The sequence below is a fragment of the Lagenorhynchus albirostris genome, chromosome 20, assembly GCF_949774975.1.
Source record: "Lagenorhynchus albirostris chromosome 20, mLagAlb1.1, whole genome shotgun sequence".
Classification (NCBI taxonomy): Eukaryota; Metazoa; Chordata; class Mammalia; order Artiodactyla; family Delphinidae; genus Lagenorhynchus; species Lagenorhynchus albirostris.
The window spans coordinates 30,862,473-30,889,477 of record NC_083114.1 but is presented as its reverse complement, the minus strand read 5'-3'; the positions used below and the strand labels follow the sequence as shown (position 1 = coordinate 30,889,477).

The 27,005-nt window shown below is 47.1% G+C and overlaps 1 protein-coding gene across 4 annotated transcripts in view; it reads right to left on the bottom strand.

Annotated features, from left to right (window-relative positions):
* YPEL2 (yippee like 2) overlaps nucleotides 1-25,681 on the bottom strand; it is a 62,765-nt gene extending 37,084 nt beyond the window's left edge. The window contains exons 1-3 of one of the 4 annotated variants that reach the window (XM_060135101.1): nucleotides 24,153-24,294; nucleotides 5,442-5,485; nucleotides 4,692-5,005 (exon numbers count right to left, since the gene is read on the bottom strand). In XM_060135101.1, the coding sequence (XP_059991084.1) occupies nucleotides 4,692-4,808 (117 nt within the window). In that variant the 5' untranslated portion in view covers nucleotides 4,809-5,005; nucleotides 5,442-5,485; nucleotides 24,153-24,294. Of the gene's footprint in view, nucleotides 1-4,691; nucleotides 5,006-5,441; nucleotides 5,593-10,110; nucleotides 10,186-24,152; nucleotides 24,295-25,497 lie in introns of those variants that run through there. The other 3 variants (XM_060135099.1, XM_060135102.1, XM_060135100.1) reach the window with 3 other exon arrangements.
* Between the last annotated feature and the right edge of the window lie 1,324 nt (nucleotides 25,682-27,005).

Here is a 27,005-nt window from a genome sequence, read left to right as displayed (position 1 = left end):
CAGCCACCAGATCAATACAAGTCTTCAGGCTTCACAGCATCTTCCTCCCTGACACTTTTCTCAAAGCTATGCTGCGGCTTATGTCTAGGCAGGAAGGAAAAACCAAAATGTCACCACTGTGAGCCCAATGGAACCCCACAGGGAACAAAAAGAACCTGCCTCCTAATTAGACTGCAGCCTCAGAAGGAGGCCCAGCTCCTCACACAGACAGCAGCTGAGGGGTGTGAGGTAGAGAAGCCCGGCCCTGAGGCTGTGTAACCCCAGGCTGTCACTGAGTTGCCCACTCCACAGCTTCCAACACCTTCCCTCTAAGGACCCAGGGCACTTAGTGCAACCTGTGTCTTGGAATGAAGCCACTGTCCCCAAAGTGGGTTCATGATAGATTAATCCAATTCACCATTCTTAAATGGCCTACTTGCAACACCACTGAAGGGCTAGCAGGAGGGAGGCAAGGGAAGGACTGACTACAGATAATTTTTATGGAAAGTCTTGCAAAGATCCAGGTTTCCATAATAGATAGTATCCACTGAAATGAGCATTAGATTGTTTTCACTGGGGGCAACTAACTGTTCCAATTGAAACTATTATTATTTTATAACCAAAGTATATTTTTATACTGTGACTTGCACCATTAAGTGAGAAACAACAGCGTGAGCAATTCCTCGTGCCAACTCAAAATACCTCTGCGTGCAAACACTTCAGCATTTAGACCACAGCACCCCCGAAGAAATAAATTGTAGGAGGCCTCAGCACATTCCCTAGATAGTTCTGTCATCGATTCAAAAAGCACCCCCAACGCCCCGCACCCCCCAGCGTCCTACAGAGCAAATGCTCTTACCTTTCTGCCAACACACACAACTTGGCTGTCCTTCTCTTCCATTGCCTTATTCTCTCAAATCCAACTCCTGTACTCCAGGTTCTAAAGTGAAACTATCTTGGCTAAAGTAAAGTTGCTTAGGCAGTAACAATCCCCTCCACCCCACCTCCTTGCTTTGTTTGTTTTTTTTTTTTTTTTTGGACATCAAGGCCAAGAGAAGCAAAGGGACTACTTTACATTTGCATAGAGCTTTGTGATTTGCAAGCCACCCACACATCGATGATCTCATCCAGCCTCCTAACAACCCAATGAGGTAAGCCTACTCCCCCCACTCTCAAATAAGGTAGGGCTACCTCCTAGGACTGTTCCGGCCGTGGCACACAGTAAGCACACGAGTGCTAACTACTAGCCATTAGACACAGCAAATATTATTTAACTCATTTTACTAGTGAGAAGCTGAGACTCAGAGGTTGGACGGCTGATTCCAGGCCTCTAGGAATCTGAAGCAAGCTGGGAAGACAGAAGGGCCTAGTGCAGGAGTCTTTCCACCACATCAGTACAGACCCTAACTGTTTAAAACTTGACAACTACACATTTCCACGGCGGCTTAGCCATGCTGATAAGACGGGAGCCCGAAGTCCCGATTCTGTTCCCGGTTCTCTGCTAGCCACGTGCTCTGAGCTTTAGTTCTCTGGACCTTTGTGTTGGCTTCTCCATAATGAAGGCAGACTCACTTTTTTTAAAAAAAAAAAAACAACAAACAATGGAATGTCAAGCTTCCAGATGAAAGGCTCTGTTACAAGTACAAAGTATCATTTAATTACACTGCTGCTCCAGTTAGCTGCTTCCCAGCTCCTAACTCCCACTGGGTGGATTCTGAAACCGCATAGGAGATTATGTCAAGAGGGGAGAACAGGAGAAACATTCTCTCCCTGAACTTTCTTAAATGGAAGAGAGGAACAAAATGAAAGGCCCATTTTCCAAGGAGGGGGCTGGGGCAGTGATCTTTCCATTAAGTGGACCTGCATAAGAATCTATAGATTATTTAACGCCGGGGGTGGCTGTGGAATGAAATAAAGGAATCTTTGTGCAATGCCAGCCACAGTTCCCTCACTCTCTCCCCACCGTCAGGCATTTAACACAACTCTTTAATCATCAAGCTCTAATGCACCCCATCTGTGCACGGGTTGTAGCCAATGAAACTGCAGCCTGTGCTGACTTTGGCCTGGACTTGCGAAGGAGCCTTTCTGCCCCAAAAGGGGCAGAAAGGAGGACATGAGGCCAACAGTCTTCTTTGCTCATCACTTGTCTTCTCCCAAGGCTCAAGAGCCATCCATCTGTTTATCTGACCATTTATTGAGCTCTTGCTATGGGTCAGATTCTGACCCAGAGATACAAAGCTAATAGGACATGGCCCCAGGAGGAAAAGGATGTGTAAGAGCTCCTGTGAAAGAGGAAGGAGGTAAAGAAAAACGGATGCTTTTGGCTGAAGCACAGAGGCCCGAAACACCCCTATCTTCATATTCAGGGAAATGTTGCTTAGCTCCAAGTGGTTGGAACATAAATCAAGGAAGCAGCAGGGACCCTAACTCAAAAGCTAGGCTCTGCCAGATCATCCAAGGCCCTGTGTACCAGCCAAAGAGGTAAGACATCAGCTCTGAAGGCCACTGTCATCCCCACATACTCCCTTCTGACCATGTCACAAGGCCCAGCTCAAATACCACCTCTTCCAGAAATTTTTCTTGAACACGCTCAAAGTAATGGCTCTCTCTTCTTTGAGAACTCAAGACCTGAGTTCTTAGACAACTTGTATGAGTCTCAGCTTCTCCATCCATATAATATATGACTAACATCACCTACCTTAAAGGCTTCTTATGAGGGTTAAGTGAGATAATATTTATAAAGTGTTAAGTAGCAGTTTTTAGCACACAGAGGTGCTTAAATACAGTTTACGGTTACCTCCGCTTCTTACGATACACAGTACTTCTTTTTTTTTCTTTTAATAAATTTAGTTATTTATTTTTAGCTGCATTGGGTCTTCGTTGCTGCGCGCGGGCTTTCTCTCTAGTTGCGGTGAGCGGGGGCTACTCTTCATTGCAGTGCACGGGCTTCTCATTGTGGTGGCTTCTCTTGTTGTGTAGCATGGGCTCTAGATGCGTGGGCTTCAGTGGTTGTGGCTCGTGGGCTCAGTAGCTGTGGCTCGTGGGCTCTAGAGTGCAGGCTCAGTAGTTGTGGCTCAAGGGCTTAGTTGCTCCGTGGCATGTGGGATCTTCCCGGACCAGGGCTCGAACCCGTGTCCCCTGCATTGGCAGGCAGATTCTTAACCACTGCACCACCAGGGAAGTCCCCACAGTACTTCTGGATATTAAAAAGACGTCTTGGCTTCTACTCCTCTGGAGATTTCCAGAAGTAGGACAACTCATATTTTCCCTCCAAGCTTCCAAAGTGAAGAGGACTGACTCCCCTCTCCTCTCACTGACATAGCCTCCCCACATCCAAACTTCCAGGCTCCAGGGGTTCGCCAAAGGTCCAAGAGGAATCTGAGACAAGATGAGTTAGCTGACAGAGAAGGAAGCTATAGGCTGGCTGGAACACAAATAGCATAGAGGAGAGTAATTAGCAGAAACCTAGAGAAGGGAAAGTGGGCCAGAGACCAGGACTCTGAGAGCTGCAGGGTTCAAGCCTTTTGGTAACCCTAGACCCTAGAAGAGGCCTAGAAGGAGGAGTTCTTCCATCTGCAGTCCTGATTTGAGAATCCCCACTAACAGACGTGGTTGTTCAAACAGCTTCTCCACTTCCTGTCAGATCAGCCAGCTGGACAGGGCTGTTCTGTAACTGCTGATCCTTCCTCCGGCTCTGCGCGGGGCTACCGAGCCAGAGGCAGGGAAAGTGATGCCACCTTTTCTAGCAGTTGTTGTAAACAGATCAAGAACACTAAATTTTTTTGTTTTTAAACTTTGTCTGAGTCCGCATAAATGGTTTTTTTTTTTTTTTTTTACTTTAATGGCATGAAGTCCAGGTTCTGAAGAAGGATGCTTTTTAAAGCGAAAAGTCCCCCATGAGCTCTTTCTCCTTTTCCTGCAGCCTACTAAAGCTGTTTCTCCTCCCTTGGCAAGAAGCTTGGGGCCAGGAGGGAGCAGCTCCCCTCTGAACGCTGCCTGAAGGAGCCAGTGTCTGGACTGCTCAACGGGACATTAGGTTTACTTATTTGTTAATAATCCCCCCACCCCAACTTCAGGAAGCAGGTGCCAAGGCTCCCCAGGGAAAATGGGGTTCCACTCTTTCTTCTGATTGTGACCAAACATCATGCCATTTCACCTCATGTAGAAGCCCGAAAGGTCCCGACAAGCCAGTGGGTCAGCTCTTCACCAAGCCACTTTTGGTCCTCCAAAGGCCACCCATTTTAGTAACTAAATCATCTGGTAACCTTCCCTAGGGGCTTAAAAAGCAATATTCCCCTCTCTCATTTCAGCCATTAACCTCTCCTACAAGAGACCACCTTTCTCAGAATTCCTTTCTAGGCAGGCAGCACCCTACATCGCATGCACCTGCCAACACAGCCCAGGCAGGCAGAGCGCAAGGCTCCAATCCCTTTAGCCCCTCTCCCCTCCGGCTCGCGAGCCCCCGGCCCCCACAGACTCAACAGGGATGACATTTACTTTCCAAAGTTACAGATTAAACGAGTACACTCTCCCCCTAACTCCAAGTTATTTCTCAGCTGAGTGAGACAGCCATTTGGGTCAGCCCTCCCTGGACAAAAGAAGGAATACAAATGTTCCGGGCCCTTTGGCAGAGCTCATAAACGTCTGCAAACCTAGGAGCCAGAAGTGCCCTCCCCCAAGGTAGGCAAGGAAGGCCTGCAGGGAACATGTACCTTGGAAATAAGTTCATCATGATTGGCCAAGTGGGCTCTGCAGTGAATGCAGCTGTAGGTCCGGTGGCAAGAGGGCAGATATGCCTGGAAAGTCTTGGATCTTGTCATCTTCACCATTGGCGCTGCTGAGTGTGGGGTGAACTCTGGGGCGGCCCACGAGGCACTCCCACAGGATGGGTCGCACGGGAAACACCGGAAGACACAGGTAAAGGCCGTGGTTTGGCAGGGGGTGGGTGTGGGGCGGGCTCCACACACTGGTGATGTCTTCAGAGGAAGGACCCTCAAGCAGAGGTCTAGGGCTGGTTCTCAGCAGCCTGCAGTGCCAAGATAAGGAATATCATTAGCTGATGGGGCTGGGCTTCCTGCAAAGCCAGTACAGTAGAGTCCAACTGCTACCCGAGAGAGGGCAACATTTACAGGATAAAATGACCCCCCTCCTCTGTTCTTACACTGTGCCAAGATGCCCCATGAATAAGAAAGAAACCAATGGAGATCCCAACATTGCTGCAATTCTAGAGTCGGAGGTTCAGTATCAACTCAGGGCTCTCAGGAGTTACCCTACCAACATCTAGCAAACCGGCATGATCACCATTCCTAGGGAGCCCTAGAAAAGGCCAGGCTTAAAGATATGCTACCTCCAACCCCAGGGAGAGGACTCCTAAGGATCTCCTGATCCAACCAAGATAAATGGCTTGAAAAGTTTAGTCTCTAGAGATTTGCTACATCAACAGTCACAAGTGGATTTCTCACCCATTTCCAGATGCCAGGAGTCCTCCAGCACTTGCAACCACCATCTGAAGAGGCAACATCTTTTGCTTATGAGCCAACATCTTTTGCTTATGAACCAAGCATGGGATACAAAGGATCAAGTTCCCAGCCAGCAGGATCCCTCGCGGCTAGCCAGTACTTCTAGGAGAAGTGATTCTGTTTGTGATACCTCGCCCAGAAGTAGATGCTCAGCACATTTTTTTAAAGCAAGTAAATTAATGAAACTAACGGCATAATCAGGATCCTGCATCTAAAATTCACGACGACAGTGAATCTGACCAGAATTTCTCTTCAACGCTCAAATTTTCCATTACTCATCCCACAGTACCCAGCATTTTTCCTTCCACAGACTCAGCTTTTTTATTCTAATGGGAAAGAAGGAAACTGAGATAGAGGGGTGGCTCCTAGGGCCACCTAGGGTATGTCCGAGTAAAGGTCTGAGGACAAAACCCCGAGGTCTGAGATCCGCTCGTTTCTCTGTGGCTCACATACCTGAGGCTCCTGGACCTACCTATTCCCTGGGCTTCACTAACGGGGGTGGTGTTCTCACTTGCCTACCTCCCAGGAGAGCCAGAGTGTTAATGAACGCCTGTGTCATGCTTTGAAGATAAAATTATTTAGAGAGACAGAGGAGGAAGACAAACAGAATCAGATCTTCCTTGCTGGACTATGCCTGGGGCCCATCTGGATGTTTGGAGAAAGCCCACAGATCATAGCCCTTTTTTTCCTCTGAACCTCACTGGAACCGAATCTTCAGCAGGGAAGCTGCCCTCTTCCCCGACATCCTTCCCACCATAATGTCACCGAAGACCACTATACCCCTGGGCCTCCACAGAGCTTCCTGAGTGGCCAACACCACCGGCCAGCACTAGGCTGCAGGACAGCAGGGGTCACTATCCTTTACCCTGCATGTCCCTTGAGGAGCTGAGCCAAGCAAGCTCCACACCCAGGGTGACCAATTACACAAGATGTCCAACTGTTGAAGGGATTCAGACCTACAGGGGCCCAGGCATAATGTCTCCCCTGCTCGGTCTCCCACCGCTAATTTTAAAGATGAGTAATCAGATTAAACTGAACATCACAGAAATACTTCAAGAATATGGGGGTGAGAATTAACCTCCCCAGCTTTGCCTCGGAGGTAGGCCTGGCCATAACAAGAGATAACACGACCCCTTGGATCAGAACCCCTGCGTCTCACCCAGGCATAGTGGAAGTGGAAGTGGAAGTGGAAGGTGAGTGGTCAAAACGAAAGCCCATGGTAGACCAATGTTGTTGGGTGTTGAAGTGGAAGAGGTGGTAGAAAGAGCTAAATACCCCACTTGGGGTTTCCTGAAATATCCTTGAACCTTCCAATCCTCCTGTTCCACTCTCAGGAAGGACAGTATTTCCAGGAAAGGAAGGGGTGATAGGTCAGGGGGTAAGGAACAGGAAAGACGGAGGCAGGAGAAACAAGCGGGAAGCTCGCCCCAGGCCAGCCACTTCTGAAGTCCACAGCCTCAGCTGCCCGGTGGGGAGCTGGAGGGACGCTGGCCCCATTCGCCTTATACCAACGCTGAAGGAAGGAAAGGAAACAATGAGCCCTGGCTGCCAGTCTGGGTTTACAGAGCAGCCACAGAGTCTGTTTTCTTACACATGCTGACGGCTTCTAAATTATGCCTTTCCCCAGAGTAGAATTATTTCTTTTCTCACTTCTCTTCTGTAGGAAACCCAAAAACAGTTCACCGGCAGGGGTTTCTGCCGGTTTATGCTCAGCTTCAAATGTGAATCTCAAAACTTATTCATGGCTACCTTTGGAGAAATCAGCATTCACAGTCTGCATTAAATGTGACTATGTCACATACAAACACATTCATTGCACACCACAGCTCAGAACTTAAAAAGAGGCCATGCAAGCAACATCCCAGGCTGCCTGGTGTTGGAAAAGCCCCAGAGAGCCTAGGCTGCAGGCCTTGGACTTTGCCCTATGGTCATTCTGGTCCTCTCACTCTTTGCTAAGGATTGACAGGCACCCACAAAAGTGACTCCTTACCCAAGAAGGAAGAAAAGAAAAAGTGGCTTGCTGAAATATGAATCTTGGCCCACTGGTACAGGCCAGTCAAGAAGGAATGAGAGGGCTTCCCTGGTGGCGCAGTGGTTGAGAGTCCGCCTGCCGATGCAGGGGACAGGGGTTTGTGCCCCGGTCCAGGAAGATCCCACATGCCGCAGAGTGGCTGGGCCCGTGAGCCATGGCCGCTGAGCCTGCGCGTCCGGAGCCTGTGCTCCACAACGGGAGGGGCCACAACAGTGAGAGGCCCGCGTACCGCAAAAAAAAAAAAAAAAGAAGAAGGAATGAGAGAAGGAAAGTGGAAAGCAAAGTGAAGGAGAATCAAGAGGGGGTCCTCGTGCCTGAGAATAAAGGAGAGAACGGGATGAGTGAGAAAAAACGTGAGAGCTAGGGGCCAAAAAATAATCACCTATTACTGTCTTCTTCCCTCTTAAGGGAAAATATTAAAAGCAGCTTTAAAAAGAAGTCTGTTTTGAAAAAGGAAGTAAAACAGAAGTCAGTTTTTAGGAAGGAAGATGAAACAGATGTTTGTTTGGGTTTTTTTTTATGGAAGAAATTAAGGGTATGGGGCTGTAGAACTCACCACATTTTAATTTTTGGACTCTGGTACCTGCTAATGGGGCCACAGGCTCCATGGGGCTTCATGAGTCCAACCCGCTGAACATACTGTGGAGTCTAAACTGATTTCCAACAACAATCAAATGAGTTCGCTTTTTTAAAGCCTCAGGGCACGTGTACAAATTAAACACCATTTTAAATGAAGTAATAATCCATCACAGTGGAAATTAAAGGAAGATTTGCTACCACCTCCAGCTGGCTCCCGCTGGGCAGCATGGAAAGCAAAGATGTGAACTATTATGATTAAAAACAAAGACCTTAGTACACCACTCTGAGAGCCAAACACATAGGGAGCGCACAGCAAACCTGGCCATCCCACCTCACGGACTGGCCTTTTCCACAAGGAGCCACAATTGCAGGTGGAACTCAAAACAGAACCTTCTGAGTGTCCCCAGGATGGAGGGGTAGGAGGTACGAATTCCTCAGATAAGTCGGGAAGGAACTGGAAAAATGATGTGGGAACAAGATTGTACCGCCACACACAGAGCCACAGAAACCGAGAAGGCAGAACTTGCCAGGGGAAGTGACACCTCCAGCCACAGGACAGGACCACCCCTAGATGTGCCTCAGCGTTGCTGTTTTTGTGGGGTGTATTGGAGGAGGGTAGGTAAAGACTGTCTGGAAAAGAAGTGGGCTCTGGAATCAGAAGCCAGCTCTACTCCGTTCTAAATGAGTGACTTTGGCAAGTTATTCAACCACTCTGACCCTCAGCTTCCCCAGTTCTCAGAAGACCAACATACACAGGGTTATGAGGATTAAATGAGGCTGATGTAAGTACATACACAGTGTTGGCACACAGAACACACCAAAATTGTAGCTATTATTATTTTTAGTGGTTAATGAATTTTTACAAATATATGTTGCTACTTAAAAAGAGAAGAAAAAGAAAGAGGAGGCCGAAGAGTTCAGAGACATACACAGTTTTCCTGCCACTTCCATTAGGACTCTCTAGCTTGTCTTCAAGCAAGGTAGATGGTACTACTGGGATGACGTTTCTCTAAACCTAGAATTCTCTTCTCAAGGTAAGACAAGGTGATGATGACCCTGGAGGAACCATAGGAGTATCTCCCTAAGAGGCGGTTTCCCCAGTGGCCATGCTCCCAAAGGCCCTAAAAGCACTGCCAGGAACACAGCATCTCTGATTCACACAGCCCTGGCAGGCCCCTGAGCCTCCTTTCCCCCTTAAATCCACCCTCTGCATTTCAGCCGGTGTTATGCATTTAAAAAGCAGATCTCACAAACAATAAATGCTGGAGAGGGTGTGGAGAAAAGGGAAGCCTCATACACTGTTGGTGGAATGTAAATTGATACAGCCACTATGGAGAACAGTATGGAGGTTCCTTAAAAAACTAAAAATAGAATTACCATATGACCCAGTAATCCCACTACTGGGAATATACCCTGAGAAAACCATAATTCAAAAAGAGTCATGTACCACAATGTTCATTGCAGCTCTATTTACAATAGCCAGGACATGGAAGCAACCTAAATGCCCATCAACAGATGAATGGATAAAGAAGATGTGGCACATATATACAATGGATTATTACTCAGCCATAAAAAGAAATGAAATTGAGTTATTTGTAGTGAGGTGGATGCCCTAGAGTCTGTCATACAGAGTGAAGTAAGTCAGAAAGAGAAAAACAAATACTGTATGCTAACACATATATATGGAATCTAAAAAAAAAAGGAAAAAAAAATGGTTGTGAAGAACCTTGGGGCAGGACAGAATAAAGACGCAGACTGCATAGCACAGGGAGATCAGCTTGGTGTTTTGTGACCACCTAGAGGGGTGGGATAGGGAGGGTGGGAGGGAGATGCAAGAGGGAGGAGTTAGGGGGATATATGTATATGTATGGCTGATTCACTTTGTTATAAAGCAGAAACTAACACACCATTGTAAAGCAATTATACTCCAATAAAAACGTTAAAAAGAAAGAAAGAAAGAACTAAAGGAGGAGGAAAAGGAAAAAAAAAAGCAGATCTCACCATGTCATCACTTTCATGTCCTTCAGAAAGGCAATATGGGACAGTGGGTAAGCAGATGGGTTCTGGATATTTAACTAAAGAAAACAAAAACACTAATTCAAAAAGATCTATGCACCTCTATGTTCATTGCAACACTATTTACAATAGCCAAGACATGGAAGCAATGTAAGTGTCCATCAATAGATGAATAGGAATGCAGTGTATGTGTGTGTATATATATATATAAAATGGAATATTACTCAGCCATAGAAACAAATGAAATCTTGCCATCTGCAGCTACACGGGTGGACCTGGAGGGTATTGTGCAAGGTAAAATAAGTCAGAGAAAAACAAATACCATATGATTTCACTTACATGTCTAAAATACAAAGCAAATAAACCAACATAATAAAACAGAGTCGTAGATACAGAGAACAAACTGGTGGTTGCCAGAGAGGAGAGGAGTGGGGGGACAAATGAAATAGGTGAGGTACAAACTTCCAGCTATAAAATAAATGTCATGAGGATGAAATGTACACATAGGGAATATAGTCAACAATACCGTAATTACTTTGTATGGTGACGGATGATGACGGCTGGTAACAGGTCTTATTGTGGTGATCATTTCATAATGTATAAACATATTGAATCACTATGTTGTACACAGAAAATGAATATTATATTGTACGTTAATTATAACTCAATTTTTTTAAAAAGACAGGTTCTGAAATCAGACTCCGAGGGTTTCAAATCTCAGTTCTATAATTTTCTAGCCGTGTGACCTTGAACAACTTACTTAACCTCTCTGGACCTTGCCCTTCTCATCAAAACCTAGGAACACTAATATTGACCTCATAAGGCTCTTGTGAGAATTAACTAAGCTAATACACATACAGTACTCAGCATATGCACCTGGCATGTAGTAAGCACCCAGTAAATTCCAAGTGTGTATTATTGCTGACAACCATTGACATCCATGAATGGCGTCCATGAGAGACTCACCTCTCATACTCTGTATACTCCATCTTTTGAACTGATATTTAAGGGTCTATTGTGTGTCAGGAACAGTCTCCTAAAAGTGTTCAGATTTGCCAGCCAAACTCTCTGTAGTTCCCCCGAATACACCACACCTGCATTTCACCCTTCCATGGTTTTGCTGATGCCATTCCCTCCATCTGACATATCCTTCCCACCTCCTCACCAGGCCCTTACTTGTCCATTAAGACTCAGCTCAAATATCCCCTCAGCACTGGACTTCTTGACCCATCCTCTGTGCTCACCTCCATCTTAACACTTACCCTGTTGAAACTGAAATTATTCTCTTCTGCCTCTGTATCCTCTGCTAGAGGTAAGTGCCAAGAGTAGGGACCACATTTTAGTTGTTTCTGTACCCCCTGAACTCGGCAGCACAGAGCACACAGTAGCGGCCACTGTTGGACTGAACTACCCCTGCTTCTCCTTGGGCTGCTGACTAGACCAGTCTACTCATCCATGTGGGTAGCACAAATGATTGAGGCTCCTCCCTTCCCCCTGCCAGTAACGAAGCAGGACGCAGAATGACTCTGGCCCCATGGAACCCTATTCTCCCCGATAGCCCCCCCTCAGATCCTGTGCTGAGATGCCCGTAACTACAGTTCTTCTAGGCAACAGAAGGTTTTTTAAGTCCTGGATGTTAATCAAAGGCCTGTCATTGGCATCCATGCCCATTTTTCACACTCACAGGGTCTAGGTTAAAATATACTATAGTAAATATTTATATATATAGATACACATACATACACACATATATATATATATCTGTTGAGGTAACAGCTTAACCATTTCCCAGCTTTCTCCATCTCTTACTTATTGTAGGAACTCTTAGAAAGCCTGAAGAGGCTTTAAGGACAGGAGGGTAGGAGCATGACTGAGTAGTCTGTTCCAGGAGCAAAGAGAGAAGCCCTGATTGGAGGCAATAAATAGGTGACAGTGGAAGGGGGATAGGTAAGCCATTTCTGGGACTGGAGACAGAAAAAAACAAAGAGACAGAATGGCTGTGGAAAGCCCCTATCCCAAGAGGGTAGTCCTCCTTCCCCATTCCTAATCTCATCAGAATCCTGGACTCAGACCAGGGAGCATAGAGACCCAGTTTCCCTGGGCTGCCACAAAGAGAAGTGGGTGGTGGTGTCGTCCACTGGTGAGGAGGACAGCATTAGAGACAGATGGACTTGGATTCTGTTTTGGTTCTTCTCACTAGCTGCATCACCACTGGGCAAGTTGCCTGAAAGGGAATAACAGTGCCTACTTCATGGAGGAGACAAAAGCATCAAATGACATAAGGCAAGTGAAGCATTCAGCATAGCACCTGGCACATCATTAGTACTCAATAACCTTGATTAGCTGTGATCATCCTTACCAGGAAGGGAGAAAAAGCGTGGGAACTGTTCCTGTTCACAAGACCCAAATGAGCAGTGCTCCTGTCTGCCCGGTTGACTCATGGTGGCTAGAGGGTTAGGCCTAAATTAATCCACTTAAAGGTATACTGTGGTTTTAGTAGGTTTTGGTGGCTTAGCTGGGAATCTGAAATTATTGCAATATCATTCCAAACAATAGACCATTCCATCACCTACTTAGTGAAGTGGAAGTTACCTCTGCAGTCTGCACTGACTCTACTAATCCCAGGATGAGGCCACTACTGATAACTTTACTGAAACTCCGCTATCAAAACTGCCACGATCTGATGTGCAAGACGTACTGGGAAAGCAATGCTATCACTTCATAGTTAACAACTTTATAGCTCTGGACCCAGGTGGTACTTCAAATCCATCCAGCTGATAATGAAAACCAGTTTGGATAGTCAAGAAACCACTCTTGGGCTTCCCTGGTGACACAGTGGTTAAGAATCTGCCTGCCAGTGCAGGGGACATGGGTTTGAGCCATGGTCCAGGAAGATCCCACATGCCGCGAAGCGACTAAGCCCGTGCGCCACAACTACTGAGCCTGCACTCTAGAGCCCGGGAAGCCACCGCAATGAGAAGCCCGCGCACCGCAACAAAGAGTAGCCCCCGCTGCCGCACCTAGCAGCAACAAAGACCCAACACAGCCAAAAATAAATAAAATTAAATTAAAAAAAAAAAGAGAGAAGCCCGCACACCACAACGAAGAGTAGCCCCAGCTCGTCACAACTAGAGAAAGCCCACGTGCAGCAACGAAGACCCAACACAGCCAAAAATCAATAAAAATAAATTAATTAATTAAAAAAAAAGAGAAACCACTCTCATAAACAAAACAAACCATTCATCTCTATGCTGGATACAGGGCCTAGTCTTGATTTCAGGAGCATTATCTGTCAGATGATAATCCTACATGATCTCTAGGGTTCCTTCAGCTCCTGAAGTCCTGATTTCATGTTGTAATGATGTCTCTGCCAGCTGAACCCTGCCCCAGAACTGAATACCCATCCACCCACCTTTATTCTGTTAAGACCTTGATTTCAGCGAGGTCACAGGACCTGCCAGTCTCGCAGAGTCCACTTGGATATGGCTGGACGGTGCTTTGCAACATCTGTTAGCAAAGCAATATATTTATCACATGGTCCTTAGTTCAGCACTCTGCCTGCGAGGCCCCCATGTGAGGCTTACATCTGTTAGAACATGGCACAGAGAAGAGGCACTTCCCCTTGAACATTCTGAAACCTGCATGTAATTTACTAGTTATTACATAAAAGTAGCTGTTGCTAGCTGGCTATGAAGAGATCAGATATCACTTTGGGTTGTTTCTACAATTTCAACCAAAAATGATGTGTCCGAAGATTTATTACCAAGGACGCTTGGCTAAAGTTCATCAATGGCTTTCTTCTTTTTCTTATACAACTCCAAGGTCCAAAAAGGATTTAAGGTGGCTTACAAAAACATAAACAATACTATACTATTAAAATAGATAAAGCAATTACGATAGGAGGAATAAAAGAACAAAAGGAGGGTTAGGACACAGAAATGCATACTATTAAATTGCTTAATATTTACTGAATTTCAACTGCAAATTTGGCTTTGAGCTCCCCAGTAACCAAGGCAGGAAAGAAAATACCAGCAGTTATAAGGTTTATATTTCCTATGAAATAAAAGCATCTTGGTTGTTCAGGATACAGATTTTCTGAGAGACATTTATTTCTCCTGTGGGTGGTCACAGGAGACAATGAACAACCCAGCGGACAGAGCCCCAGCGCACATCAGCCCTCCCCACCATGGAACCCTCTTGCAAGACTTTCTTAGAGGCCCCTCCATGAACACGGCCAGCGTAATGAACACCAAAGAGCAATTCAGTAAAAGGGATTCTACATGGGGTCAAATCAGGGCAGCCCAAGGACGTGGCAGCCCAAGGACCCAGATCCTGATGGTCTGGCTGGATCCAGTGATATCAGCTCTCCAGAGGAATGGAAGAGCTACAGAGCCTTCTGGCAATGCTCCATGAATATCATTTATCACAACCAGGCTTTTGAGTAACAAAAATATGGGCAGCCTCCAACATGCCAAGTCCAAACACTAATACTTTTGAATGCTAACGCTATTTGGCCCTGGTGCTGCATTCAGCTCTCTCATGGGCTGTTTTTTCTCTGAAACTCTCCCTTATGGGCCTCATCTTGTCTCTCTGGGTTCTTCTGTGTCTCTGACTGAGCCCCAATCTCCCTGGCTGCTCTTCCACCATATGCCTAGGTGCTTCCCGCCCCCAGCTTTCTCACCCATACCCAAGTCTTCTAAACACCTCTGTCCCCTGCTCCTGAACCCTGGATTCCTTTCTAAAGGGGGCCTCTTTCTGGCTCCTAGGAAGGCACTTCAAACTCCCAAAGCCAGCACCATCTTTTCCCTTCCCCCTGATCCTATCCCCTTCACCCCCCTTCTGTTCCTTCCTCCTGAAGGTCCAGCTGCCCAAGCAGGAAACACCCTTTATTCTCTCTCTCTTCTATGTCACACTCCATCTGTCCCCTAGACAGTGGGTTGTGCCTCTCAATCCCCCCTCCCGTTGCCATCCCCAGTCACAGCCAGCACATTGTGTGAGCCCCGTCCCCTCTCATCCTGAACCTCCTAAACTGGTCTCCCTGACTCAGCTCTTACCTCTCCAGCCCATTCTAGAATTCTATGTATACAGCACAATCTGATCACATCTCTCTCATGTTTCAAAGCCTCCAGTGGTTTCCTAGCAGCCTACAGGACAAGGTCCAACCCCTTAGGTGGCACCGAGAACCTGGGCCCAATTCTCCTTATCTTCTCATCACCTTCCCACCCCACTCCAAACCTGCTTCCCCAGCTGACCAAGCTCGTTCACTACCTTTTCTCAAGTTATTTCAGCCTCCTGCAAAGCCTTAACCTGTCTTCTCTGCCCGGGAAATGCCTGCTCATCCCTTAATATCCAGCTCAAATAAGACCCTAAGCAGAGCTGGGGACCCCCTTCTTCCAGCAGAAAACTATTCTCTGGAATGGCACTTTAACACACCACCGTTGTGTGTCTCCCAGACTGGAAAATTCCTGCAGTCACAAATCCAGTCTCTACCCGCCTTGGTTCCCCAGGACTCCTAGTATCCAGCACATCGGAGATTCTTGATAAATGTTAACTAACTGAGTAAACTGAACGACCATCACTGGCACCGTGCTGCCCTGTAAAGCTGATATTTTTTAGTCTCCTTACTTGCCACTATCCAGTACAATTTAAAATACTGAATTCTGAGCATTACATGGGACTCACACGCCATTAATGCTCCACAAAGTTTGAAAACTAGCAAACTCTTATGATGTAAACTTACTTGGGCTGCAAGTCCTGAGACCTGAGTCTGCAACTCAGGACTGTGGAGCCGTTATCTCCAATGGGCCACACCACAAGAACCTCTGATGGTTTTACCCAGCTGCTGTCTGGCGGCAGAAATATTTCCCATGCTGTCTCACCTGGCCCTTCCCACCATTTCTGTGTGTCACCTAGGGCAGCTTCCCGAGGGACCCTCCCCAGGCTGGCAGTGGCTTCTGGACCCCTAGAGAAACCCTTCCAGGTTGATCCCCACAAACCTCCCACGGCAGTCTGAGCTGCTGTTCTAGGCAAGACTGAGCCAGGGAAAACGCAGTGGTAGACTTGGTGCAGGCTAAGAGGGAAGGGGTCCCTCCGTCCTGCCTCTGCTCCACATTTCAGAGAAACCAGATCCACCCTTTTCTGCAGCTCCCAGAGACTGCCGCCCTCGGCGTCAGTCCTGCATTTTGTATTTGGCCATGGTCAGAGATGATAATCCTGGTCAAAACAAAGCGAATACTTTCTTCCCCATGATCTGGGACCCAAAGAGAGACTGGGTCCACTCCTCTGTCCCCAGACAAGGCTACACTTGAACTGTAATGTAAAAACAGACATTTAGAAGATCTATCAAGAAAACAACGTCTTGAAAAGCAGAGTAAGAGATGGCCAGTCTTCAGGCTACTTCACCAGGGAACCCTCCCTTTAGCCTCCTCCAACACCCACTAAGTCAGGCCCCCGATTCCAGAGGCATAGCACTTTTCACAGTTGTAGTTTTATTGAGATGATTATTTGATTGTCATCTGTGTCCCACACACTCAAATATCCAATATTATTTACTGACTAAATGAATGTCTTTTGGAATATGGGCACTGTGTGACCTTGATTTCTCTTTAACTGCTGCTCCCCGAGGGCACAGCTGGGGCCTCAATTAATTACAAACCATCCATCCCAAATCTGCCAATACAATTCTATTGTTCAGCTGTCAGCATGCCTTTGGCTTTCTCACTTTAATCTCCCATTTCAAATAAATCCAAAACTCTAGACTCTCACATCTGTGGCTGGGCTCCCTGCCTTTCCACGACTGGAATTTGGAAATTGAACTTAAAACTCAAGAGAAAAAAAGGGCAGAGGCACTTTCAAAAGGATGCCTGTTGTATGTCCAAAGTCCCAGCCATCACCAACCCAAAGATGGATGTATTTTGTTCTAAGAATTAAACTGTCATCTAGCGTTGCCATTTATTGAAGCAGCGGAAAATGAATAGGGAGGGGAAGACAGACTGATTCTAGAGCAAATTTCTGGATTTCTCCTATTATGGGAATGGGAGATAGATTTTAATAAGAAAGACAGCTTCTTTTCCTTTCAGGCCTGGCACACTAAGGGGAGCCTGCACATTGCCAGTGCAGCTTTTTCATATAATTTAGAAACCTCCACAAAGCTAGTAGTTTATGGGTCAATCTTCCCACTAGGCTGTGTGCTGTTCCTGACCACATCCAGAGACCATGTCTGGTTAATCACCCATCATAGCTAGCCCAAAGCCCCACTGGCACTAAGAGCTCAGAAAGTGTTGGTTGAAGGAGGGTGGGAAAGGAGGGGAGGAGATAGGGAGAGTCATCTGAGGCCCTTCAGCAACTGTCAGTAAGCCTCCAGGACTCTACAATTTATTAATTTCGTACTATGGGCCCGTAAGGGGCCAAGTACTTGATATGCATGATCTCAGTCCTCACAACAACCCAGAGAGGCAGGCATTATTATGATTACTCCTATTTGAAAGATGAGGAAAAAGCTCAAGAGAAGTTAAGCAATTTGCCCAAGGTCACTCTACTAGAAAGTACCGTAACTGGGATCCTGGGAACAGCTCCCCTCAACCTCCACCCCCCAGGGGATCCTTCAACCGAGACATGACAGAGGGGGGTCTGAAGATGTGCATCCTTGGTACTTGAGCCCTCTAAAACAAGCAGACTATCTCCCAGAGGGAGAGTCTAAGTCAATTAATTACAATGCAAAACAAAGATGTCAAGTTCTCTTAAAACATCTTCAGGCTGTCAGGGTTGGCTCAATGCATCAACTTTTAATTGCAGAAACCTGAGAAAACAAATAAGGGAAGGGAATAACCTGAACCAGAAGGTGGGACAACAGATTAGGCACAAGAAAAAGCTAGTTTTCAGTTCTTATCATCTCTTCATGCTAACGGGATATTTAGCTTTAAGGCTGCAGGCATGTGCAGGATACTTCTTCCCTCCAATCCTAAATAAAACAAATTAAGAATCATGTAAGCAAAACTAACCAAAAGCCCTATCTAATTTATATTTACATAATACACATGTTTATACCATTAGCACAGCAAATGCTGAAAGAGAATTCATTTCTACTTTATGGTCCATTTGGTGGTGGGTCACCTTAGGTAGAGACCCCCAACAGACAAAGACCAAAATGGTGATAAAAGAAGAGATAAAGGGAAAACAAACATAATGGATGACACACAGGAGCATACAAACAAAAGAAGAAAAGGAAGAGGCAAAAATAGAAGCTAAGGGAGAGGAGGCCAAAGGTTAAGGATGTTTAGTAGTTGGTATCTGCCAGGGAGAGCAACTACCTTAGTGATTTCCAGACCTCAGACATGTGTGGGGTGGTCTGCATTAGGAAAACCTGGGAAATTGGGGTGGGGGGGAAGTGTAGGTATTAAATTCTGATTTTATAGCCTTTTGGCTGGGCCAGGAATTCTTAAGGCAACCAGGTTTGAGAATCCCTAGGGATAGTCTCACTTTTTTTTTTTTGCGGTACGCAGGCCTCTCACTGCTGTGGCCTCTCCCGTTGCAGAGCACAGGCTCCGGACGCGCAGGCTCAGCGGCCATGGCTCATGCGCCAAGCTGCTCCGCGGCATGTGGGATCCTCCCGGACCGGGGCATGAACCCACGTCCCCTGCATCGGCAGGCGGACTCTCAACCACTGCGCCACCAGGGAAGCCCTAGTTTCACTTTTGAGGATGCCTATTATCTATATCAGCTAGCCTTCATCCTCCAGAGTTCTACTGCAAATGTAAGTCACGGTCCACATCTATGGAGCTCCTCTAAACTGTAGCAATGGTAGCCCAAGCAGTATCTCCTTCCTGCATCTCATATGCCTCCTGAGCATTCCTCATACATTACCTGTCATGTCATTACCTCGGTGCCTTTGCTTGCACACACTGTTTCCCCTGGCGTGTTTCTGCATGTTTAAATCCTCTTCATTCTTCCCAGCCACATCTCCAAAATGCCTACCCTTCTTTCTGTATCTCTGTAATGAACTTAAACTCTTTCTACCTTGTACTCTGGTTATTGACATAGATGTCTTAATCACTCCTATTTGAGGATATGCTCTTAGGGGCAGGGGCCATATTATGACTTACCTTTTTCTCCCAAAGGTCTAATTATCTGTTGAATGATGAATACCCAGGAAAATAAAACAAAACAAAAATAAAACAAAATAAAAGATTGAGTTTCAGCCCCAGGCCAGAGGTTCCTCTTCTCTATCTCAAAATAGGAATCAAAATTTTCCTCAGGCAGGATATGTTCCAAGCCTATGCTCTCTTGCCCCAGGTACTCCCACCCAGAACACCATGGGAAAACAAAACAAATCATTAGGCAGGTCAATATTTCCTATAACTAAATTTCATATCAGATAGAATAAAACCACTTTCTTCTGCCCAACCAAACTCAACCACTGTTCACACCCAGCAGATCCTGTTTGAGCCTCAGTGGCATCCATATGCCATCTGGATATCAAGCCTTCCTTTCATGGCAAGAAATAGCCGAGGGAACTCCAGACACTAGAGGCTAATTTCATTCTGAGCAGGCAAGCTAATTTCACATAAAACCCACTAAGTCTGGACATACTACATTCTCAAGACCATGGGGGAGGGCTGACTGCCCTGCAACTCAGGAGACAGGAGAGCTCAGTGCTGCTGACCCAGCCAGGAAACAGGAATCAGAGTGGCAGTGCCACACCTCATTGGCAGATGTTGCTTTGTCCCATCACAGAGGGAAGGAAGGCTTTGCCTAGTATTGAGACATTATGGGTAATTTAGAGTTTAAGTCAGAAGTTGGTACTTTTCCAGAATGTACGGGAGTAGTAAGAGCCTTGGACCTGAGAAATAAAAGATATGATTTACAGTCTGTGCTTTGCCCAAATTAGTTCTGTCCTAAGCAAGTCCTTTTTGCCTGTTTGGGCCTCAATGTTTATATCTCTAAAATGTAACACCTAAAATGGATTTTAATACCCAATCCAGCATATATCTAATCAATAGAGTTATAAACCATTAACTTGAAAGCAAAGAAAATAAAATTATAGGGTTAACACTGGAAAAAATTGGGATGCAGGGCCCGACAGTTACTAAAGTCAAGCCACAAATTTGTTTCTCTGCTTCCTGGCAGCCAAAGCAAAAAAGAGAAACATGATCAGTTATATCCAATTGTCCACAAAGAAAAATCATGCCAGTTCCTTGGGAGAGGCAAAGCTTTTCCTAGCACTGGGTTCTGAAAGCAATTTCTCTGATTAACTTAACAGAGACATTAAGTTAAGTTGTAGCTTAAGTCTTCAACAATATAAATTCTTATAAGAAATGTAGTAGCAAGTTATATAAAGCTATTTTGGACAGCGTCCCTCCATAAAGCAAAGGGCAGGATACCCAAGTTCATCTCAGTGAAAACAATTCTGGAGGGGCTGAGGTAACATGGCCCAAGTATGCAGCTTTCAGTTGGCCCGGCTTAATTCAAGGATAAAACTTAAGACCAGGTAGACAACATATTCTTCCAAACACTTCTATAAATATTACTTCTTCCACATGGATGTTTATTAAGAGTTGGGTAGCAGTGTGCAATTAGATGACTTCTAAATTCCATTCCAGTTCTGATAAATCTAAGTGACATTTTTGGTCTTCATTTACTTACACTAATTTAAAATTTGGGAGTTTTCCCCCTCTTACTGCCCACTCCCAAATCAATGGATAGGGAATTCCTGCCAGTGAGAGAGGGAATCTAACTATTAATATTAGTCTTGTTATTAATAGCTAATACCAAGCGCTTATGTGCCAGGCTCTGTGTCTGGGTTCCCGTGCATTCTCTCATTGAATCTTCCCATCAATCCTGTATGATAGTAACTATTATTAGTCCCATTTTACAAATAAGGAACAGAGATGTAGAGAATTTTAGCAAATTGTCCTAGGTCACAGAGCTAATTATTCAGATCTTTCTGGTTCCAAAGCCAAGGCTCTTAGCTCTACTTATAGTGCCTAGTATTAATGAAATGTGATTACTGATAGAAATGCTTGTTTGTCAGAAGAACAGTGAAGCCTAGAATAAGGCTTGTAGGGGAGGCAAGAGTTATTAACAACAACAAAATAACAATGGAGCTTTTAGAGACTTTGGCAACCCATAAAAAAAATAAAAGGATGAAAAATATTGTGAAAAGCAGAAATCTCAAAAGAAAGTAATTCCAAGGGAACAGGAATTCCGAGGAAAAGAGAGAAAACTTCTTTTCCTCCTCTTCTCTTGAAAATAAGTATTATTTCTTACTCTTAAAGACTCTAAACCTTGGCTCTCTTGGTCATTCATTCATTCCACCAACAATTAGATATTTATCCTGTGCTACTCCCTGCTAGGCACTGTCAGCAGTGAGCAAGACAGAGGGGCTTCCAATCCAGCCATCAAGTAGACAATGCATTTCCAGATGGTATTAAAGTGCTTTGGAAAAAAAAAAATTAAGGGGATTAAGATGGGCTGAGGGGCAGGGATGGAGGACTGTTCTAGATAACAGGTCAGGGAGGGGCTCTCTGAGACCCAAGTGTAGGAAGCCAATCATGCAAAAATTTGGAGACCAGTGACTACCAGTAGAAAGGCCCAAGGACAAAAACAAACCTTACTTGTTTTAGAAATCTCAGGAAGGCTAGTGCAGTTGGAGCTGGACTGAAGCAGAATGGACCAGGTGAGGGCTGGTAGGAGCTGGGGGGCGGGGGGGTGGGGGTGGGGGTGGGTGGAGAAGTTGGGATGGGACGGGGGAGAGGTCTGCAATGCCTACAGGGAAAGGGGATGGATTATTTCTGAAGGGCAATGTGAAAGTTGTAAACATGGGAGTGGCATAATCCTATTTACTTTATAAACCTCCAGTGCTGTATTTACAGCTCCCAGGGAAATTCAGGTAGGTGCAGTATCACCTTTTGTTAGGGATAATATCACTAAACTCTTAACAGAATCCCTTTAGCCTGTAGGCCCTGGCTTTCCATCATTGGATGCTAAAATTCAAAAGGACACTTCCTTTTCCAGAGCTTTATACCCCCTCATCATGCTAAGGGAATGCAACTGTCAGAGCAACTAGTGGTTTGGTTGACAGACCCTAGGGAAATGCCAAGATAATTTACAAAGAAAATTGATCCAGACCTCAATTTGAATCCCACCTGCTTTTCCTATCCTAGGATATGCCATCCTTTTGTTGTTTCCTTTTTTTCCATAGGCTCAAAACTAAACGTTAATGTGAGCTGCTTGACCAAACTGAACATTATTAAAGTTAATTTCAACAATCCTACAGTTAGTGTTCCCATATAAGGCATACCCTTGGCAGGAAGGACCACAGTTGAATTTGAATTTGGATAATTTAGAGTTCTCTTTGAAGCTAAATTGTAGCTTTGATAAATTCAAGGAAATTTCTTTTACCAACATGTTTGGACACAATAAGAGGGAAACATACAACATGTGGAAGCATCAGGTGTGTGTATGTTTATGCTTGAAAGTAGAGACAGAGGTAACAGCATCAGAAACCAGAATACTAACAAGATCCACCTGCACACAGGAGCTGAGCTGTTACACAGGAAAGAACCAGGGCTGAGGCAGGCAAGGGGTTGGGGAAACTTGCACCTCTTCTTATTAACTGTTGACGGACAAGCCCCTGGCTCCCCTCCCCATGCCTAACAAAAATAAAATCACCAGTCTGCCCTCTCCTAGATTACACAGCCTGGAATACACAGATATTAAAATCAACCTTTTCTGCTGCCCAAACTGTTCATGTCCCAGGCGCAATGACTGTGTCATTGACTCAAAACCATTAAAGTCATTAAAATAGTGAAAATTCACATAAATCTGTGAATAATACAGCAGGCTCAACAGCACTAGTCATGACCCCAACCCCACACACCTAGAAACATCCAGTGGTACAGAACCATGAACAGCAGCCCTCAAGTGGGCTGGAGTGCAGGGATGTGGGGAGGGAAGGGGGGCTATCTCTTAGGGCCAATGCCTCATGACAGCTGAAATCAAACAACACTATACCCTTAGACTAGCCTGGGCTAGTGTGACAGATGAGGGATCCTGGGTTTGCATAGAGTATGGCTCACACATCTGACTAAGGCTTTGCATTCTTCTTATCTAAGTTAATGCCTTTCATTGTACATTGCCCCCAATTCCCACTAGTTCAGGGTTTCTTATCAACCACCTGTCTCACAACCTCATGGCCCATTTATTAAAAATGTGCCCCACTGAGAATAAACATCTCCAGACTGGACTTACATACTGCATTTTTAAACACTACCTGGGTCATCTTTATGCAGATTTAAGTTTGAGGACCTCTGCTCTACAGCAATGTTTCTTAAACTGTGGGCCGTGACCTGTTTGGTCAAGAAACCAAATAAATGAGTCATGACCAGCAGTTGATTTTTTTTTTTTAAGTAAGTAGGAAAAAATTATAAATAGAACACACTGCAGGTAGTCAGGGCAATTATTGTTTCTGGGAACTTATGCACTTGTGGACCTCTGTGCAGGGATGTAAAATGTATTCCTCACTGTGGATCCCACTCAGAGTTTGAAAACCACTATCCTAGAGGGAAAAAGGAAAACAATATTCTTGCACATGCGTTTATTTTCATTTTCCACCCCTAATTCCAAGCTTCTGGAGTTTAGTTCAAGCACAAGATATCAAGACAGAAAGGCTGTTATCAAATCCTAAACTGATAAGGCAAAGCCAAACTAAGGAGGGGGATGAGCCCAAGGCCCACACTCTGCTCCTGCCTGAGACCCTTATCATGGAGCTGGGGGTAAGGAAAGGTGCCAAAGAGAAATTTGCACAACTCTCCTCAGGCTGGACCTGTTCCTTGGTAAAGAACCTGTAGCCACTCACTGTCACAGTTTAGAGGAATTAAAATGTTCCCCATGGGGGGGAATGGGGGGTCAGAGGAGGCTCAGTCTCAGTATAAGGGATAGACAGAAGTCAGGTTCAACCCATCTTTGCAGTCCTGTGGCAGTGACGAGGTCAAAGGAAAGTCAGGAAAGGGTGAATGGTCAAGTCTCACCCCAGCACCAGCGACATGAGTTGCCTTGGACAAGTCGCGTAACCTCTCAGTCCCCTAGGTTCCATGCATGGCTAATGTTCTGGGAGCAAGTGGGGCACACGCAATCAGACAGCTTCCCTTCTTGCCCAATGCTCTAGGACAGGGAGTCCCATCTTGCACATCTTGCCTGACCAGAAGAGAAGAACATGGGAGGAAGGGCAAGGGGGAAAAGATGGTAGCTAGCTGTGTTGTTAGCTTTCAGACTCACCAGAAGCAAGGACTTACTGAAAAGAGCCTCAAGACCCCAGGAGAGCAAACTGACAAGGAGGCCAGAGAGCAAAACACCCAGCGAAGCCCAGGAGCATTTTCCCGTGCCATTCACAGCCGCGGGACTGCGGGAGGGTCAGCTACATAACAGAAATAAACGGGAGGACACTCACTCACTTGGCTTTGTAAGCTCTCGTAAGCTGAGCGTGAAGTCAGAGGTGGCAGTCTCCTGGGCTGGGTCCAAAAGAACAGGTGGTTCCCCCCACCCGCCAACTAGAGAAAAGCCACCACTTGGGTAAAGACATCCAGAGGAAGTCAGCGGCCGAGGGTGAACTGGAAGCAGTGAGAGATCGGCGCTGCCCCTCAGCGCAAGTTCCCGAAAGGTACTCGCTGGAGAGGCCCCTTAATTCCGTCGGGCAGGAGTGAACTCGCGCCCACCCCTTTGGCAAGGGCACTGGGGAGGCGCCGGGAAGCGGCCAGGCAGGAACTCGGCTGCGGTTACCTCGGCCCAGGGCCGGCCAAGCGCTCCTCGGAGTCTTGAGGGCAGCCAGTCCCCCAAAGGCGGGGGCACCGAGGGCGGCGCCCCCGGACCCAGTGTCTCCAGCGGACACCCAGCGACACCGGGGACCGAAAACGCCCGAAGCTCCCACCCTGCCCCCCACAGACTCCGAACCCGCGGGAACTATGCTCAGGAAGAAGCAGCGACCAGGTCTCCAGGTCACCCCCCTACCGCCCCGCCAAACCGCGCGCGCCCTACTAGCCCCGCTCCTCGCACAGGTCCCGGGCCCCCGACCTGGGAACCCATGCCTTCTCGGCTCCTACCGCGGGCCGCCGCCAAGGCCCCGGCAGTGTTTGTAAACAAACCGGTCACGTGGCCCCGGCGGCCCGCTCCCCGCCCCCTGTGCCCGCGGCCCCCAGGGTGACCCCCCCACCGGACCCCGCCTCGGCCGCGCTGGGCAGAGGGTGCCGCGCGCTCCGGGGGAGCCGGGCCGCAGGGACCACGGGACCTGCGCCCAGTGATGGGGGGTCGGGCGCCCGCGCTGACAGCGCGCCCCACGCCCACGCACGCCCGGCTCGCGCAGTGCTCGCGTCTGCTTACCGGGCAGCAGTCAGCCCGGTCCGGCCAGCTCTGAGCTTGGCTCCGCGGGGGTGCGCAGCAGCAAAGGACCGCCCGGCCGGATCCCGGGCTCTGGGCGCGCTCTTAAAGCCACAGTCTCCGCCACTGCCGCCGCCGCCACTACGCATCCCTCCGGGTCGGGGCCGGGGGCTGCCTGGTGACGGACGCGCCCCCGCGCCTATCCCCTCGGCTCAGCACATAGCAACACGCCGCGGGTTGGCTGGGCCCGGCCGCAGCCCATCCGTCTTGAGCCAATCAGCGAAGGACGGAACTCCGCCCCCTGCTTCCCCTACCTCCCACCCCCCACCTCTCGGCCCTGGCAGGGCTTGGGTGAGGGGAGTGTGGCGAGTGCCCGGCCAGGCCCTATGAGGCTCAGCCAGCGGAGCCTGGCCAAGCAGGGCAACTGGCCGGAGGAAGAGGGAGAAAGGGTGATGAGGATGGGTAGGCTCTCGGCGCTCGGGAGGAGGCCGTCTATTTGGGTTTGGAGTTTGTCCCCGCTTCAAGGCTGGGATTTCCAGAACCCGGGGTAGGGAGAGGGGAAGCTTTATAGTGCTTCTTCTACTCTCTAACTCCCTCCTCCCACCTTAGGTATCCCTAACTCAGAGGCTAAGTTACCTGAGGAAGCTCTTGGGAACCGGGGCAGTTGAATTAAATAAGACAGTGCCAGCCCGACGGGGCCCAGCCAGGACCTACTCAGAAGCAAGGCATTTCCCCTTTTCTCTCTGCTCTCTCAAATTTGGCGAATTAAAAGTAGGAACGAGGCATTACAGGAATTGGAAGGTACCTAGCCCCCAACTGCTGCTGATTTTCCAAGGCTTTTAAAGAGAAATGGTACGCCCCGGAGAGTAGGATGGTCAGTGATCATAGGGGAGGCGCCCACGTTCTGGGTCAGTGGAGTGGTGCTTTTCAAGGAAGAGAAGGTTAAAAAAATAAGCCCAGGGCAGTCAGGAAATCTAGGGAGGCACCAGGTGGGTGGAGTGGGGCAGTCTCCCAGCAAGAAAACAGGTCAGTTTGAGAAAGAATGCTGCCAGGGATCAGGGGCAGAGAGCAACCCAGCCTTTTCAGTTGGCCACTGTTAGTTCTGCAGTTCCTCAGAGAGCAGTAGGAAATGCGATGTTTTATTGAGCTGCTGTCAGAATGCGAGATGCTTCTGGGGGTGCTGCTGACTTCAGCCCTCTTCCCCACTGGTTTGCACATAAATGGAGAATGGTACGGGGTAGATCCCCAGGTGGCTCAAACTTCACCGCAACGCCACCTGGCAGTCTTTAAAATATATTTGATTCAGGGACTTCCCAGACGGTCCAGGGGTTAAGACTGCGCTCCTAGTGCAGGGGGCATGGGTTTGATCCCTAGTCGGAGATAGATAAATAGATAGATATTTGATTCAGTTAATATATTTTGCATTCAAATTGTATTCAGTTAATATACCTTGCATGGTTGGATGTGAATCCAGTCCTAATGTTAATAAAACGATAGTAAAAGCAACAAAA